At 42.3% G+C, this 17796-nt stretch overlaps 1 protein-coding gene across 1 annotated transcript in view; it reads right to left on the reverse strand.

Moving 5' to 3' along the window:
• The window catches only part of FSTL1 (follistatin like 1), a 118439-nt gene extending 101130 nt beyond the window's left edge, over window positions 1-17309 (reverse strand). Inside the window, exons 1-2 of the mRNA XM_007493752.3 lie at window positions 16924-17309; window positions 16658-16714 (exon numbers count right to left, since the gene is read on the reverse strand). Of these exons, the coding sequence (XP_007493814.1) occupies window positions 16658-16714; window positions 16924-16926 (60 nt within the window). The 5' untranslated portion in view covers window positions 16927-17309. The remainder of the gene's footprint in view (window positions 1-16657; window positions 16715-16923) is intronic.
• Between the last annotated feature and the right edge of the window lie 487 nt (window positions 17310-17796).

Here is a 17796-nt window from a genome sequence, read left to right on the forward strand (position 1 = left end):
TTTCCCATGCTAAATCCTTCAGCCTCCTTTAATCCTCACAACTCTATAAGGACAAGTGGGGCAGGTACATAATAATCAATAATAGATGATTAAAAAAACTTCTCTTCTTTCAGAGGGTGGGTAGGTGAGTGCAGGATGTTACAGGCACCCTCAGATGTGGTAACTTTGTTGGCTGATTCTACTTCACTGTTTTTCATTGTTACTAGGAAGGGTTCAATTCAGAGTGGAGTGGGGCACAAAGAAGAGACTTTAAAGAAATGTACAGTAGGGTAGGGAAGAGTGCTGAGAGTTGCCCATGATCCCATAACTAAATACTCAACAGATGACCTAGGATGAGACTAAAGCCTTTTTGCTTCCCAGTCATCCACAGTGCTACCTAATTTATGTACACTTGAGGATGAAGGGATTGCATATCCCTCCTCTCTTAAACCAAGTCAAGGAGAGAAAAAGGAATCTGACTCTGAGATAGCATAGGGATATCATTTTTAAAAACCCTTCCCTACTGTCTTAGAAGCAATATCATGTGTTGGTTTCAAGGAGAAGAGTGGTAAGGACAAGACAACTGAATTAAGTGACTTGCCCAGGGTCACACAGCTGGGAAATCTGAGGTCAGATATGAACCCAGGACCTCCCATTGCTAGGTCTGGCTCCCAATCCACTGAGCCACCTAGCTTCCTCCTAGGCATATCATTTTGAAACATTCATTGACCACTAAAGAGATCAGATAATTGGGATTTTTTATTGGTTTTGGACAGTTCATTATTACTGATCCACAAGGAAGAATTAGAATGGAAACCAGCAGGGTTTTCCAAAGGACTCCAGATTCTGCTGGCCCACGGGGTTCTGGAGAAAGACTGGTCTTTCTTCTGGTCTCCTCTATCATCTTGAACCTAGTTGCTTATGCTCTAGTATCATAGGCTGATAAACTGATTCTCTTTTTGCCTCCCAAGAATCAAAGCTTGTTTTGATTGAAAAGATCTGAGCGATAATTTCATTAAACCCCCTCATTAGACTTGAGCCACTGAGTCACGGAGTGATAAATTATCATTCATTCATTAAGTGAACAGCAGAACATGGGTTAGACCCTATGCTCCTGATTTCTACTCCACTGTTCTTTTCATTATACAATGAAATCACCTATATTAAGAGAAATACACATTAAAACTCCTCTGAGATTTCTTTATTTTCCATCAGCTACTCTGCTTGGTTCTGACCAAAAAACATCTCACCTCCCCCAGGAGCTTATGTTTATGCTTAATGATGAGCTCATGGTCATTACTTGAAATCTTATTTATCATCAGGGAGATTGATTCACTGTCTCTTCAGCATCTTCAGCTGCCTCTCCCCTCTAAGTGGAAGATGGAAGAACAAAACATCAAACTTCTCCCAAAGCTTTTCGTTATAGAGGGCTCAGGAGTTTCAGCCAATTCCTCACTTTCTAGTAGCTGTTCTGCTTACTTCCTACTCCATAAGCATCACATCACGGCAGCTCTCTGGCAGCTCACCCCCACTATTCCTTTCCAGTTTCCTGTTGTTTCTTTGTCTTTGTCTTTGTTTGTCTTCTTTATTAGACTGTAAGTTCCTTGAGGGGAAGGACTGTCTGTTTCTTATTTCTATCCCTAGCACTTAACACAATGCTTACAACATAGTAGGCACGTAGTTAAAGTTCACTGATTATTGACTGTATACCTCATAAACTGGCAAAGATGCCAAAAAGATGGAGATAGTGTTGTAAGGACTGTGGGAAGAGAGGCAAATTAATATGGGAATTGTTAGAATTCTCCAACTTGGTACTAGTAGATTTTAAGTAAGAGTAAGACATTTGAAGACTAGAAAAGCTGGAAGGGACCAGGTAGAAATGGGTCCAACTGCCCTGGAAAGCAATTTAGAGTTATGAGATTAAAAAGATGCTTATCTATTCATGCTTGGAGACACACAGAGATTCCATGACTAGGTTTGTATCCCAGAAGTGGTAAAAAACAGAAAGAAAAGCCTTCTGGATACAAATATTATTTATCTTTAAAACCTTTACCTTCTGACTTAGAATCGATACTAAATATCAGCTCCAAGGCAGAAGAGAGATAAGGGCTAGGCAAATGGGGTTAAGTGATTTGCTCAGGGCTCACACAGCTAGGAAGTGTCTGAGGTCAGATTTGAACCCAGGACCTCCCATTTCCAGTCCTGGTACTCTTATCCACTGAGCCACCAAGATGCCTCTCTACTAATATACTTAAACTTCACTTTTTTGTCATAACAAAAAAAAAATGGAAACAAAGTAGATACTAACTTTAGATTGGAGAAAAATTGAACAAATTGTGCTATATAAATTTAATGGTGTGTTAATATACTATAATAAATGAAAAGAGAAATTCAGAGAAACATAGGAAGACTGTACAGCCACTGGAACAATGTGTACATTAACAATTTAACAAAATAACAGTAACCAAAAAACAAATCACTAGAAGGAAATCAAATGCTGATGAATAGAATGACCAATCTTGGCCAGGAGATTATATTTTGATAGGGAGGCAAGGATACACAGGGACAGAACAATCAGGGTCAGAATGCTTATGAGTTTGAATGAGTCTCAGTTTTGCTTAATTTTTCTTTTTTTTCCCAGAGGCCCCTGGTGGCCAGGGGAAAGGAGAGAGGACGTGCCTGGAAACTAGCATGGAAAGGAAAGAGGCCTGGGGAAATCACAATTATGACCACGAGAATTAGAAGACAAATGCAGAGACAGTTGTGAAGCTTTGGCTTTCCTTACCTTCTTACTTACATTGAACTCGTATTCTTTGCTGAGTGAGACTTTACCACAAAATATAAACAGATCTCTTCCAATTTGTAGAATCCTACCTACATGAAGCTGACCATCTCATACTGTCCAAGCTATAGTCATCATCTTAAATTCTAGAACCATGATCTCTCAAGGGGGTTGAAGAATGGGGTATGTAATTACGAGCTCTAGCATTTACATTGTTTTAACTTGTGAAAGGCAGTTAGGAGGTGCTGTGGATAGAGCACTGGGCCTGGAATCAGTAGAACCTGAATTCAAATATGGCCTCAAACACTCAGCAAATCACTTAAGCCTGTTTGCCTCAGTTTCCTCATCTGGAAAATGAGCTGGAGAAGAAAATGACAAACCACTCCAGTGTCTTCAACAAGAAAACCCCAAATGGGATCACAAAGAGTCAGACAGAAACGACTGAACAACAACCCAAAAACTCTTTTATGACCTGGTCAGGTCTTCATCATCTCTCCCCTAGACTACTGCAAGTGACCTCCCTGCTTCAAGTCTCTCCTACTCTAATCCATCCTCTACTTCTATCAAAGTGATTTTCCTAAAGCACAGGTCTAACCATGTCATTCTGCTTCTCAATAAACTCCAGTAGCTCCCTATTACCTCTAGGATCAAATATAAAATTTGGCATTCAAAGCCCTTCATGACTTGGCATCTTCCTGCTTGTCCAGGCTTCATATTCCTTACTCCACTGTCTACCCCAGCCCTACTGTGATCCAGTGACACCAGCCTCCTTACTGTTCTTCATTCATTGTTCATTTCCTAGCCTCCCTACTGGCTCCCCCTATGCCTGGAATGTCCTCCCTCCTCATATCTGCCTCTTCGAATCCCTACTTTTCCTCAAGGCACAGTTCAAGCTCCATCTTCGATACAAAGTCTTTTCTGAGGCCCCCAATTGTAAGTCCACTTCCAACCCCCCCAAAGTCTAATTGACTTTTGTTTCCACCTATAGAAGCTCTTTGAGGGCAGAGATGATGTTTCATTTATCTTTGTATTCCTTGATATTTGGCACATTTTGTTCAGTCATTTTTCTGTCATTCTGACACTCTATGGCCCCATTTGGGGTTTCTTGGCAAAGATACTAGAGGGGTTTGCCATTTTCTTCTCCAGCTGATTTTATAGATGAGGAAATGGAGATCAACAGGAGTAGGGACTTGCCCAGGGTCACTCAACTAGTAAGTGTCTGAGAACAGATTTGAATTCAAGAAGATGAGTCTTCCTGACTCCAGACCAGGTAATCTATCCATTGAGTCACCTTAGCTGTCCACCTGGTATACAGTAGGAGTTTAATACTTGACTGATTAATCCATGTACAGTAGTCGGTATAGCCTTGGGGCAGTTCTGTAATGGTCTCCAGGCTTAATGAAAAGGAATTCTTGGCAATGGAACTTGTAATTAGACTTAGTAGACCCGAGCTCTTCCTCACTAAAGTGGATGCTGTTGCCAGCTCAGGGCAACTTAATCTCCCACTAGGCTTTGTTCTAAGGCTTCAGGGGCAGTCCACAAAGGGCTCTATCCAGAAGGGTCATCTGTATTTCCTGTCCAACCCTGATCTTTTCAATGTGATCAGTTGATAGAAAACACATCCATGGGAGGAAATATCTATGAAGAATTATTTTCTTCATGGTGAAAAGGTTGAGTTTAATAGAATAGAAAATTTGAAGAATTGGAATTTGTTTGTCTTAATGGTGGGTTTGTTAAACTGCAGTCAGCTTCTCAAAAAGGACCCTTAGGGAGCTACCTGGTCAGGCTCTCATTAAGAACAGCCCCTTCCCCTCACTGATCCTTGAGAATGACGGTCATCCTGTGATAAAGAAAGCAGGAAGGAGGCAGAAAGTCATGCAGATAAAGCATATCCACCTCTGCATGAGCGTAGATCTGTGTGCTGTGTGTCTCTATCTGTGTGTGTGTTTTTGTATCTGTCTGTCTCTGTGTGTCTGTCTGTAATTCTGTGTGTGTGTGTGTGTGTGTGTGTGTGTGTGTGTGTGTGTGTGTGTGTGTTGGCTAGGAGGAACGTAAGGGAAAGTAGGGAATGTCCCAGACATTTGCTCTTGGATAGAGATTTGCCCAATTAAATAAGAGAGCCTTCCCAGTTTCCCCCAGGGAGGCAAGGCGAGAAGGGGTGGGGGAGCTCAGATTCTTCACAACCTGAAAAAGCCAAAGGACATCTGCAAAGAGGAGGGGTTTGTAGACAACCACATCCTGCATTTTCGGTCCCCAGGACTAAACGAGCTAGAGCTGGGACTCACACCCAAGCCCTCCCTCCTCAGTCAGGGGTGCTTTCTCCAGCCCCCTAGCTCTACCTTTCACAGGTGGCCCCTTTTCCCTCCTCCTCACTCTTTTATTTCCTTTCTCTCCTCCACTGCTCTCTCCTTTTGTCTCTGTTTTTTCCTCTGCCATCTTTCTCCCTTAACTACCCATAATATGGAACTGAAGTGTATTTAGTAAAGGCAACAAACAATAAAACCCATTTTATGTCCCGTCTTCTCAAATTAAATGGTGAGTTAAATGTTTAAAGTGCTTTCTCTATCCTCCCCTGCCCGGTTCAATGAAATTGCTTTTTAAAATTTGTGTATAGCCCTAGAATGATTTTTTCTCCAGTGGATGAGTGGCTTTATATTGTAATGATAACTTTTATATTTTAAAGATAAAAGATATTACAAGGAACCACCATTCTTCCAGAGAGCCAGGTGTGTACCTTTAAAATCATCCTAAAATCTTCCTTCTTTCTCACAATCATATCCAATTGATTAGCAATTCTTGTCCACCCCCCCTCCCACCTTTCTTATATCTTTCCTCCTCTTTTCTCACACCATAACCTCCCTTGCCCTAGAATGGTGAAATCACTGAGTGAGTGGCTTGGATTTGAAAATGGCTGAAATGAATCATAGATTTTAGGACTGGGAAGGACCTTAGAGATTAGCCAAGTGGAGTCATCACTAGGGTGGGGTGATTGAGGATTTGCCTCAAGGCAATGAAATTTGGAGGTTGCTGGCAAGACTAACCTTCTTCAGAAGCATGGAAACAAATGAACTTAGTATTTAATGAGCAAAAATCCAGGACATAACCTAGGAGAGCCAGTGCTATAGTCAGTAAGACCTGGAAATCAGTTTCTATCTCTCCTACCCATTGGCCGTGGGTCTCTAGTAAAGTTACAACTTCTCGTGCCACCAGGCAACTCTGTAAGACCAAGTAGGCCAGCAGATACCCACCTGCATTAGTAGAAGTACGTACCTCCCCAGGAAGTCATCTTCCTTATCCCCTTCCCATCCATTGGGTCTTAGACTTTGTCCTTGGGACTGTGGGCTCTGATAGGCAAACTTCCACCTCATATGGTTCTATTTCACTTCTTGGTCATTTCCCAGACATCCATCTTGTACTTGGCTCACCATCCACCCACCCTGTCTTCATCCCTTCTCCTCCCATTAGCATGTAAGTTCTTTGGGGGCAGGCTCTGTCTTGCTAGTTTGCTTCACTAGTACATAGTAAGTACTTGTTACTTTTTCATTCATTCATTCATTTCATCCCAATGGAATTGCAGTAAGAATTATTAGTTAAAATAAGTATCTTCCAAATGGTGTGCTCCTTCCCCATGGCAAAAACAATCTGGGTGAGTTTCTCCCCATTTTCCCCAGCATGGTATCCTTGCTGTGTCTCACAGGTTGTCTTCTATCCAAATGAGTCTTTTTAATTTTCTCTTAAAATCTTACCTTCTGTCCTAGTATCAACCCTAGAATAGAAGGGTAAGGGGTGGGCAATCTGGCTTAAGTGACTTGCCCAAGGTCACACAACTAGGAAGTGTCTCAGACCTGTTGCTCTATTCACTGTGTCACAGCTGCCCTGTGAATTAGTCTTAAAAATATAAATTGAGGTTAGACCTTGTGAAGTTTGCCCTAGGAGCAAATTGCTAGTTACGGTTTCTTCATTTTACGAATGGGAAGACTTAGAGACTTTAAATAACTTTTCCACAGTCAAACAAAAAGTATTGGAACCAGAACTGGAACCCAAATCCTCTGACTCCAACCCTCTTGCTCTTTTTGATACAACGTTTGTTGTTGTGGTTCAGTTGTTTCAGACTTTGTGACCCCATTTGGGATTTTCTTGGCAAAGACATTGGACTGGCTTGCCATTTCCTCCTCCAGCTCATTTTGTGGATGAGAAAACTGAGGCAAATGGGCAAGTGGCTTGTCCAGAGCACACAGCTAGTAAGCTTCTGAGGCTTGATTTTAAGTCCAGAACATGAGTTTTCTTCGTGCCAAGCCTGGTACTCTATCTACTGTGCCACCTAGATGTCCCTGATACAACATACTGGCTCTTCACACCATCCTTGATCCTCGAATCCTTTGTCCCATTGTCATGTCACCTCTAGTCTTTTTCTAGACCTCAATCACATATTACTCCCACATCCACCTTCTCCCCTCAAGGGATAAGATGGTCTTTCTCCTTGCCAATACCAACCCATTCCCATCTCCTCTAGCTTTCAGCTCTGATCGTCTTCTCTTCCTCCCTAATTTTCAAGCTTGTCTTATCCACAGACTCCTTTTCTACATACAGAAACATCCAGGTCGTCCTGATCCAGTAACTTGTCCAGGGCCACACAGCCAGTATAGAGGAGAGGTGGAAATTGATTGCAGGTCATATTGACTATAACATTGACTCTCATAGATTTTATACTGTATAGCTCATTAGGTGCTAAGCTCAGTTGTTTCTATGTTGCTGAAAAAAAAAGTCAGTTTTATTAGCAACCTCTAAATGTACACTGGAACCAACTGATACTGGCTCCAAAGTTGATTGTTAAATTGTCAGAGTGAGCATGTACACCCTGAAAATGGACAAATCTACAAATCAGGGTTTGATTTATTTTGTTGATTTGTATAGGTTTAAAAAAGTAATGAAGAAAATGTTAGTAATGCTGATTAAACTTAAAAGGGTGTTGAACATTTTTGGAGAGTCTATTGTTAAACATTTAGCAGCATACTCCTTCCCTCATCCTTTTAAAAAAAGAGAGAGACAAAATAGGGGAAAGGAAAGAATGCTGGACTTGGAGTCAGAGGCTTAGCCATATAGTATCATGTAAACTTGGATAAGCTATCCAGCCTCTTGATTTGTTCATCTATAACATAGTATGTTATATATATATATATAACTATAATTAGATGAACTCTGAGCCCCTTCCAACTCTACATCTAGGCTTTTATAAACCTTTACTTAACCCATTGCCTCAACATATTGTCCTAAATCTCTCTTTCCTTTCATAGCTAATCTCCTTGGGCGTGGAGGGGAGCTGTCTGTATTTATTGTCCCTATTTTCTCACCCTCCCTTACTTCTCAACCCCGGCCTCTTATGAAGTGATTTCTAGGCCAACAGTTGACCAAAACTGCTCTGTCCCATGTGACCAACGATCTCATGATTACAAAATCCAATGATCATTTGCCAGTCATCTTCCTTCTTGATTTCACTGTACTCTTGGACACTGCTCTGTTGTGATTTTTCTTTATGACAGTTTGACAGATACTTTTCAGACACTTTTACAGACTCATCATCCATGTCTGGCATGGGTATATCTCTAAATCCTCTCCTCTTTCCTTTCTCTATTCTCTCCTATTGTGATCTCCTCAGTTCCTATCTATTCAATTGACATCTACTAAGGTAACTCTCATTTTTCCTGAGCTCTAGTCCCATAGCCAGGCAGCAGGGTGGCACAATGAACAGTCTGGAGTTAGGAAGATTTGAATTAAAATTTGGACTCAGACACTTACTAGCTGTATGATCTTGGACAAGTCACTTACCCTATTGGCCTTAGTTTCCTCATCTGTAAAATGAACTGGAGAAGGCAATCACACCAGTACCTTTGCCAAGAATACCCCAAATGAAGAGTTGGATACAAATGAAATGGCTGAACAACATTAACCAGTCTCATGTCTCCAACTCAACAAGCCTAACAGAGAACTCATTCCCCTACTCCTTAAGCCCATTCTTCCTTCTAATATACTATTTCTAGCACAAAAACCACCATTCTTCCAGCGAGCCAGTTTTATACCTTTGGTATCACCCTAAATTCTTTGCTTTTCCTCACTCTTGTAGCCAACCAATTGGCAAGTCTCATCCACTCCCTCCACCTCTCTTGCATCTCTCCTCCTCTATTCTCATACCATAACCACCACCCCAGGCCAGGCCTTTATCACCTCTCATGGAGACTATTGTAATAGTCTTCTATATGACTTCCCTGCATCCATCATCTCTTTTCTACAAACCATTCTCCAAGCAGATTCAAAATGGGTATTTCTAATGCATAGGTCTAATCACACTATTCCTTTACTCAAGAAGCTTCATAGGTTCCCTTGTGGCTTTAGGGGGGTAGCTGGATGGCACGGTGGATACAGTATTGAGCCTGGAGTCAAGAAGACTCATCTTCCTGAATTCGAATCTGACCTTGGATACTCACTAGCTGTGGGACTCTGGGCAAGTCATTTCACCCTGTTTGCCTCAGTTTCCTCATCCATAAAATGAGCCAGAGAAGGAAATGGCAAACCATTCCAGTATCTTTAACAAGAAAATCCCAAATGGGGTCACAAAGAGTCAGACATGACTAAAATGACTGAGAAACAACAATCTGACTTTAGGATAAACTAGAAACCCCTCTGTTTGGGCATTAGAAGTCCTTGGCAAGCTGACCAAAGCCTGCCTTTCCAGACTGACCACATATTACCCCTCCTCACACTCTAGACTCTAGCAACAGTGGCCTACTTTCTACTTCCCATACATCTGTCTGCCTTTGCAGGGGCTTCTTCTTATGCCCCCAATGCCTGCCTTCCTCATCTCCATCTCTTAAAGCTCTCTTCCAGGCTCAAACCAAGCGTCACCTCCTTCAAGGAACTTTACCTGATTTGCCAGTTAGTGCTCTCTCCATAACTTTGAATTCATTTTCTACAGACAATGTTTACTCATCTATAAACAACTATGTGCCTAGTAAAATTTGAGTTCCTTGAGGGCAGGGATTGTCTCACTTCTATATTTCTATCCTCAATATCTAGCACAGGACCTAAAGTCTACTCAGGTTGATTCCCATGCAAATAGGCCTTAACCCCATTTATTTGATCAGATTTCATCCTCAGTAAATATTTTCTAATTTTTCATTTGGTAAACTTTTCCACCATGGGCTGTAGGGAATAAAGACAGTCAGTCAATCAACTAGCATTTATTAAGCCCCGAAAATATGCTAGGCACTGGTGTTAAGCATTGAAAAAGGAAAGGGTGACTGTACGCAGTGTTGGGAGAGGGCTGTGTTAAAGGTTGTTCTTAGGAAAAATTTCATTGCAAATTAATGAATTTATTGTGCTTGGTTTTTAAATCAGTCACCTAAGTACTGAACTCTTTGTGAACCCCATCAGTATTTACAGGGGAGCTGAGAAAAGGGAACTTCAAGAAGACTGAGGACAAGAACTTATCCTAGAGCAGATGGTACCATGAACCCCTCTGAGGGGCCAAATGATAGATAAGGCTCACCAAGGTGGACATGTCCTTCAGCCAGCCTTCATTAAGGCTGGCAGTTTTACTCTAAGCTGCTACTCCAGCTTGCTATCTAGAGCACAGATTTAAAATTGGAAGTCATCTTAATCCAACCCCCTTATTTTAGAGATAAGGAAATTGAGACCCAGGGAATGATTTGCCCAGTCATTCTGGCAAAGCAAGGATGTGTGCCCGGGTCCTCTAACTCCATAATTTGTTTGTTTGTTTGTTCAGCCATTCCCCAATTGAAAGGCATCCCCTCATTTCCCATTTTTTTTGCTACCACAAACAGCACAGCTATGAATATTCTTGTACAAGTCTTTTTCCTTATTATCCCTTTGGAGTACAAACCCAGCAGTGCTATGGCTGGATCAAAGGGCAGACAGTCTTTTGTTGCCCTTTGGGCATAGTTCCAAATTGCCCTCCAGAATGGCTGGATCAATTCACAACTCCACCAGCAATGCATTAGTGTCCCAATTTTGCCACATCCCCTCCAGCATTCATTACTTTCCTTTGATGTCATGTTAGCCAATCTGCTAGGTGTGAGGTGGTACCTCAGAGTTGTTTTGACTTGCATCTCTCTTATTATAAGAGATTTGGAACACTTTTTCATGTGCTTATTAATAGTTTTGATTTATCTGAAAACTACCTATTCATGTTCCTTGTCCATTTATCAATTGGAGAATGGCTTTATTTTTTGTACAATTGATTTAGTTCCTTATAAATTTGAGTAATTAGATCTTTGTCAGAGGTTTTTGTTATGAAGATTTTCCCCAAATTTTTTGCTTCCCTTCCAAGTTCAATTTTATTTTCATGACATCATGCAGACTCCTATTTGATGATCAAACCAGACAACTAAAGCAACCCATTGTCATATAATTTTCAGACTCATATACATATACATATATATATATATACACCCAGAGACATAGTGATATAGACACACATACATACACACTCTAAAGAGTTCCAAGGGTGTATGGTTTGCTAGCCAATATAGAGCATGGATGAATAAATGAATTATCTGGAGGATAGGCGGAGCTGAGTAAGTAAGTGGAATGAATTACCAAAAATGAGTTGTGTAATAAGCAAAAATTCACAGAGGCCTCATGAAAAAAATGGAGAGCATATGAAATAGCATCATTCTAAAATTTTTCTGAGTTGTAATTTTTATAGCTGATTGATTCAAGAATTCATTAAATATTCTCCATGTGCAAAACATTAGGTTAAAGTATCAGAATGAAATTTGTGTCTTTAGAGTAATTTTAAAGGATGATGGTCATCCCTAGCTATCACCTTCTCAGACCTGGGCCATATCTGGTTTTGAAGACTGACCATTTTCTTGCTCCTTCACAACTGGTGGTTTTTCAGTTGCATCCAAAACTTCATGACCCTATTTGAGATTGTCTTGGCAAAGATATTGGAGTGGCATGCCATTTCTTTCTCTAGCTCATTTTACAGCTGAGGAAACAGAGGCAAGCAGGGTTAAGTGAATAACCCAGGGTTACATAGCTAGTATGAGGCCCCATCTGGAATCAGGAATATGAATCTTCCTGTCTTGAACTCTATCCACTGCTCCTCCTAGCTGTCACAACTAGTTTATGGCTTTCCTCCTCTTCCCCATTCCAATACAAAATTTCATCATGGTCAAGAATTCCCCATTCAGGGTATATGAGTGGGGATGTAGAGTCACTCTATTGCAAATATTAATAATATGGAAATAGGTCTGGATCAGTGACACATGAAAACCCAGTGGAATTGCTTGTTGGCTATGGGAGGGGAGAGGGAAGGGAAAGAACATGAATCACGTAACCATGGAAAAATATTCTTAATCAATTAATTAATTAATTTTAAAAAAGAATTTCCCATCTCTCTACGAGATCATGACTTGTCTATGACTTGGTAGCTAAATGCTAAAGGAAAATTGGACCAAAGTCACCTAGTCAGCAAATGATAAAATGAATTCAAATGACAGCTTTACCATTTTCTATTGGTATGATCTTAAGAAAATCATGTAACCTCTTTGGGATTGAGGTTCTTCAACTGTAAAACAAACAGATTGGACCCAGATGACCTGGAAGATCTCTTTCATCTTCAAACCTGTGGTTCTAAAGAATTGCCTGATCTATGTTAAGATTAAGTGAGCTGGGGCAGCTAGGTGGCATAATGGATAGAGTACCAGACTTGGAATCATCTTCATGAGTCCAAATCCAGCCTCAAGCCCTAACTAGCTGGGTGTCCCTGGACAAATCCCTTAATCCTATTTGCCTATAAAAAAGGTTAAGTGAGCTTCTCAGGGGCATATAGCTAGCAAATATCACTAACATGATTTGGGTCTAGATTCTCCTGACTTCCAGTCCAATACTCTATCCACTATACACACTTGCTTTAATACTAGGCTCTAGGAAAGCAGCATGGTACAGTGGAATGAGCACTGAATTTGGAGTCAAAGGACCTTAGTTCAAATCCTGACTTTGTCACTTGTGACCAGCTATGTGACCTTGGAGAAAGTGTTCAACTTTTACTTCCTTCATCTGTAAAATGGTGCCATTTTGAAAGAAGAGGACTTTTAAGGGCCCTTTATCCTTACATTTATAATCCTAATGTATTTTTAAATGAATTTTTCTTTTTTAAAATAATATTTTATTTCCCCCAATAACACGTAAAAACAAATTTTAACATTTATTATTTTTAATTTACTTTAATTTATTTATTTTTTAAATCCTTACCTTCCATCTTGGAATCAATATTGTGTATTGGTTCCAAAGCATAAGAGTGATAAGGGCTAGGCAATGGGGGTCAAGTGACTTGCCCAGCTTCACACAGATGGAAAGTGACTGAGGCCAGATTTGAACCTAGGACCTCCCCTCTCTAGGCCTAGGCCTAGCTTTCAATCCACTGAGCTACCCAGCTGCCCCCTTAACATTCATTTTTAAAAATGTTGAGTTCCAAATTTTTTCCCTCCTTCCGATAGTCCCTCCTTCACACTTTCCCATTCCTCGCTCCTCCCTATGATGAAAAGCACTCTGATAGAGATTTTACACATGCAATCATGTAAAACATTTTTCCATATTATTTTTTTCTGGAAAAATTAATATATTCACACCTTGGTCAGACAACCACATCTTTCAAAACATTCAGAGATAAGCCAAAGACTGTGGGGCAAATAGCCCATTTAAAAACATCACAGCATAAATTTCCCAGGAAAACATCCCAAACTATCATTCCTATGTCAGTCAACTGAAAAAAAAGTTTTTGTGATTTTGTGAAGTTTTAAAAACTTTTAAAGATGGTTATTACTCCTTAACTATGCCTGTATCTCTCTATCTCTATCTGTATGTGTGTATGAATGTATATATGATGGGGCAACTAGGTGGCTCAGGGGATAGAGTGCTGGGTCTGGAGTCAGGAAGACTCACCTTCCTGAGTTCAAATCTGGCCTCTGATACACACTAGCTGTGGGACTCTGGGCAAGAGACTTTACCCTGTTTGCCTTGGTTTCCTCATCTATAAAATAAGTTGAAGAAGGAAATGGCAAACCACTCCAGTATCTCTGCCAAGAAAATCCCAAATGTGTCTGACAAAAGTCAGATATGACTGAACAAAAACATCAACAATGGGTATGTGTTCACGTGTGTTCACGTGTGTGCGTGTTCATGTGTGTGGGTGTGTGTATGTGTTGGATCCCCTATAAGCAACAATGAACTATGCTTTTCTACCATGAGACAGGGATCAGGATAGTAAGGGGACCTATGATTTCCTTGGCATAGGTGGCTGCTGAGGGAGCAAACTCTCTATCAACCAATATTGACTGATCAGCACCTTAATAGCCGGAGTTCTTGACCTTTTTTTATGTTATAGACACTTTAGGCAATCTGGTGCAAACTATGTGCTCAGAATAATGTCTTTAAGCATATAAAATAAAATACATAGATAAAAAGAGGAACAACTACATTGAAATGCAATTATTAAAACATTTCAAATGTTTTCTCTAAGACAGAATCATTGTCTTAGTTGACTAAGTCTAGAACACCAAGTGACTTGGACTTGGCCAAAATTACATAATAACAGTGATGGGTCTTGAACTGAGGTTTTCTTCCTTCTCTGAAGGGTTCTTTACTGACTAGACCATTTTGCCTCTCTATCATTAGAGAGCCCCAAACCTTAAGATGCATTAAAACAAAGTTCAATGCAGCAAATCGATGCCACATGAAGGGATTGATCTATTACATGAATGAGATAGGATTTATTATCATTAAGAGCACAGATATAAACATACTTGTCTTTTCACTTTTGAGCCCATCCTGTTAAAGGCATCTTGAAGAAATGATTTGCATCCATGTCAATCAGTACCCTACACCTTAGAAATTAACTGATAAAAGGGCACTAAGAGAAAAAGATAAGCCCAGGCACCTAAAATCAGTCCTTCTGTTGCAAACCCTTTACTCCCTTGTTTTTTTTTTAAATCTCTTTTTACACACTTTACACTAAGAGCTTCCCTCATTTCTGTGTGTCTACCTCAGTTTCCAAATCCTAGCCTCCCTCCAGTAATCTCTTCATTTCACCTCTTGCTTTCCCCAAGGTCTTTAAGAATATAATGTAAGACTTAACAGTACTTCGTGCTTTTCTATCTCCATCAAGAAACCGCCATGCCAAGAGAACTTTACTTGACAGTTCAAACTTTCTGAATAGCATTATAATTACAGCAGGACAAGAAGCCTGGGCAATGTAACATAGCTCTATATTACAATACTCCCTAAAAAGGGTGCAAAGAGGGTGGGTGGAGTAGCATGGCAGAGACAGACTTACTGCTTTAAAGTTATGATTCGAAGAAGTTGCCAAAACATACAGGGACCCATGCTAATAATTTTTGAGCTGGGGGGAAACTAATTTCAATACATCTGCTTCCTGGCAGCAGCTGTTTCTGTTTTCTAAGTCCCAGCAGTCACCGAGTTCTGTCAGAGGCCTGAGGATTCCCTCATCTCTCAATTACAGACTGTGGGAACAGAAGTGGTCAGATCTTAGGTGAGCTGACACTACTGGCTAGGTTTAGGCCAAGGACTACAACTGCTTAGTTATGCCTTGCAGTGTTCATTCTGCTTTTCTGGCTCAATCAACAAGATGACAGGGAATAGGATAAGAATGAGTTTGAAGACTTTTCTCTCTTAAGGAAATCGTCTGGACTTATGATTTGCCTGGGCAGAGTCAAGGAGTGATTGGAAGAAGGGTGTGGCAAAGCTGCAACAAGAAGAAATACCCACCAGGGACCTACTTTTGTAATTCACATTCCATTTTCTCTCCCTCATATAACGGAGTTGGTGCTTTTTAATTCCTTCCACATTTCCTGTAGTAATTGTCAAATATTTGGCTTCTGACTTCACTTGTTCTTGGAGGCCAGAGTCTCTGGGAATTGGGCATTGTTTATTTTCTGAAAATAGACCTTAGAGTTTATGGGGGATGGGCTAGGGGGCTCCCAGGGTGCAGGGTCTGTCCGTTTGTTCTTAATGACACGAAAGGGGCCTCAAAGTTCAAAAGACATTTGCAAGAAAAGCTCTGAAATATCTTCACTGGTAATTCTAGAGCCCCCAAAGCAAGCACCGGATCCATCACCCACATTTATGCCATCCCAGTTCAAGGGATCATTTTCATTCCGGTACTTAAGAGGGTTTAAGTATGCCCTGGTTAACATCTCACACGCGAATATGAAGCGAGAGCGAGGGAATGTGAACTCATTCACAAGGGGCAGGACAGGAAACAATCTCTGGGAAATCGCCTAACTTCAGAAAGAGAACTTTTTTTTTTCACCCCAGGAGCAAGAGGAGAGACATTTTCTTTCCTTTCAGCCTAGCGTTTTCTTTGTGGGCAGATAGTATTGGCGGGAGGTTGGGGTGGGGTGGGGGGAGCTTAGGGGAGGGAGGTGAAGGAGAGATGGAGCAGGAGAGAAGGAAGGCTTCCCACCGAGAGGGCAGCTCAAGACGTCTTTTGGAACTCGGCTGCATGTGGGACACCTCCGCTCAGATAGATTCTGGTGCTTCCCTCCCTCTCCCAGATCCATTCCCTCCATGTTAAATGTTGTGTGTGTATGCGCGCGTGCCTGCCTTCCTCTGCCCAGCCGACTTTTGCCAATTTAGGGTTTATATTAAACTTTCGCAGAAGGAGGAGAAGGAGGTACAGGCAAGCCTAGGGGGCCACTCGCTCAATCCTCCTCCAGAGCCTCCCCCCGCCCCCCTTACTTCTCCCTAGTCTGTGGCGGCTTTAGGGTTAGTCCTGGGGAGGTGCAGCCAGCCGCAGGAATGACCCAGCTGCAGCTGCTCCAGTAGCCCCAGCCGCCTTAGGGGCAGCTCACATACCTCAGCGTGGACCCAGGCGATGGCCAACAGGGCGAGCACGGGCAGGCTTTTCCAGATCTGCGAAAGAGAGATAATCTTAGAGACTGAGAGTGGGGGTGGGGGTAGAGAAAAAGAAAAGGAAATGCAGACCCCAGTCCCCACCCTGCAAACTTCCTCTCGCTGCCCGTTTCTTGTCTTTTCTCTTCTCTGGGAGCTCTCCTTAGTCTAGTCACCCTAGAACCTGAGGCCGGCCGGCAGTGAGCTCGGCACCCCACCCGCTCTCTCACCATCCTGGGGCTCGTTGGGTCCCGGGCAGACAGCGCAGAGCCGAGAGGCAAGGAGGTGAGCCCACTCCGGCTAGGCAGAGGGAAGTGAAGGTGGGATCTTTGCTTTTTCTTCTGCCTCTAGAGGAAATCTGATCGGGGCTCCAGGGGAGGAGAAACTCTCTTTCACCCTCCGCCTCCCCATTAAGACCCCTCCCTTCCTGACTGCCACCCCGCGGAGCTCCTCCCTATCCTCCTCCCCCCACCTACATCAGCTGCCCCCACAGCTCTCAGCTCCCTCTCCCTCTTTCCCTCCTCCTCTTCCCAGCTCACTTTCAGTGATTCCTTCGCTTTACCCCTTCGTTTTCCTGTCTCTTTCCTTCCTTCCCTCCCTCCCCTTATTCAACTCACACCCATCTCTTAAGCTCCCCAACCCCAAAAGAGACTCCAGCGTGGGTGGTTGGGTGGGGGTGCAACTAATAGCAACGAGAGAGAAGGAGAGGGAAGATGGGGATGGGGACCTGAAGCTGAGAATCCCCCCTCCCCCTTCCAGGTCTCCTGCTGCAACCTCGCTCCCCCATCCCGGGCCGCCTGCAGAGGCAGCCAGGTGGGCGGTACCCGAGGGTACTGAAAACCCGGGCAGCAGGGAGGAGACAGGAGGCAGTAGCCTTTGAGAGGGGAGGAGTGGCGCCTCTCGACTTAGGGGGACGATGAAGAAAGGGGAGAAGTGGTTTCTCTGCAGCTGGGGAGCAAAGTGGGAAGAGGGACTCTGCAGTGGAACTTGGGAGGTGCCCCTGAAAATGGACTGTGAAAAGGTTGAGGAAGGACTACTAAGCGAATGGAGAGGCTGGAGGAGACCTCTGTAGCTAGTCTGGGGGCTTGACTGGACACTGGGTT

The sequence above is a fragment of the Monodelphis domestica genome, chromosome 4 (assembly GCF_027887165.1).
Source record: "Monodelphis domestica isolate mMonDom1 chromosome 4, mMonDom1.pri, whole genome shotgun sequence".
Classification (NCBI taxonomy): domain Eukaryota; kingdom Metazoa; phylum Chordata; class Mammalia; order Didelphimorphia; family Didelphidae; genus Monodelphis; species Monodelphis domestica.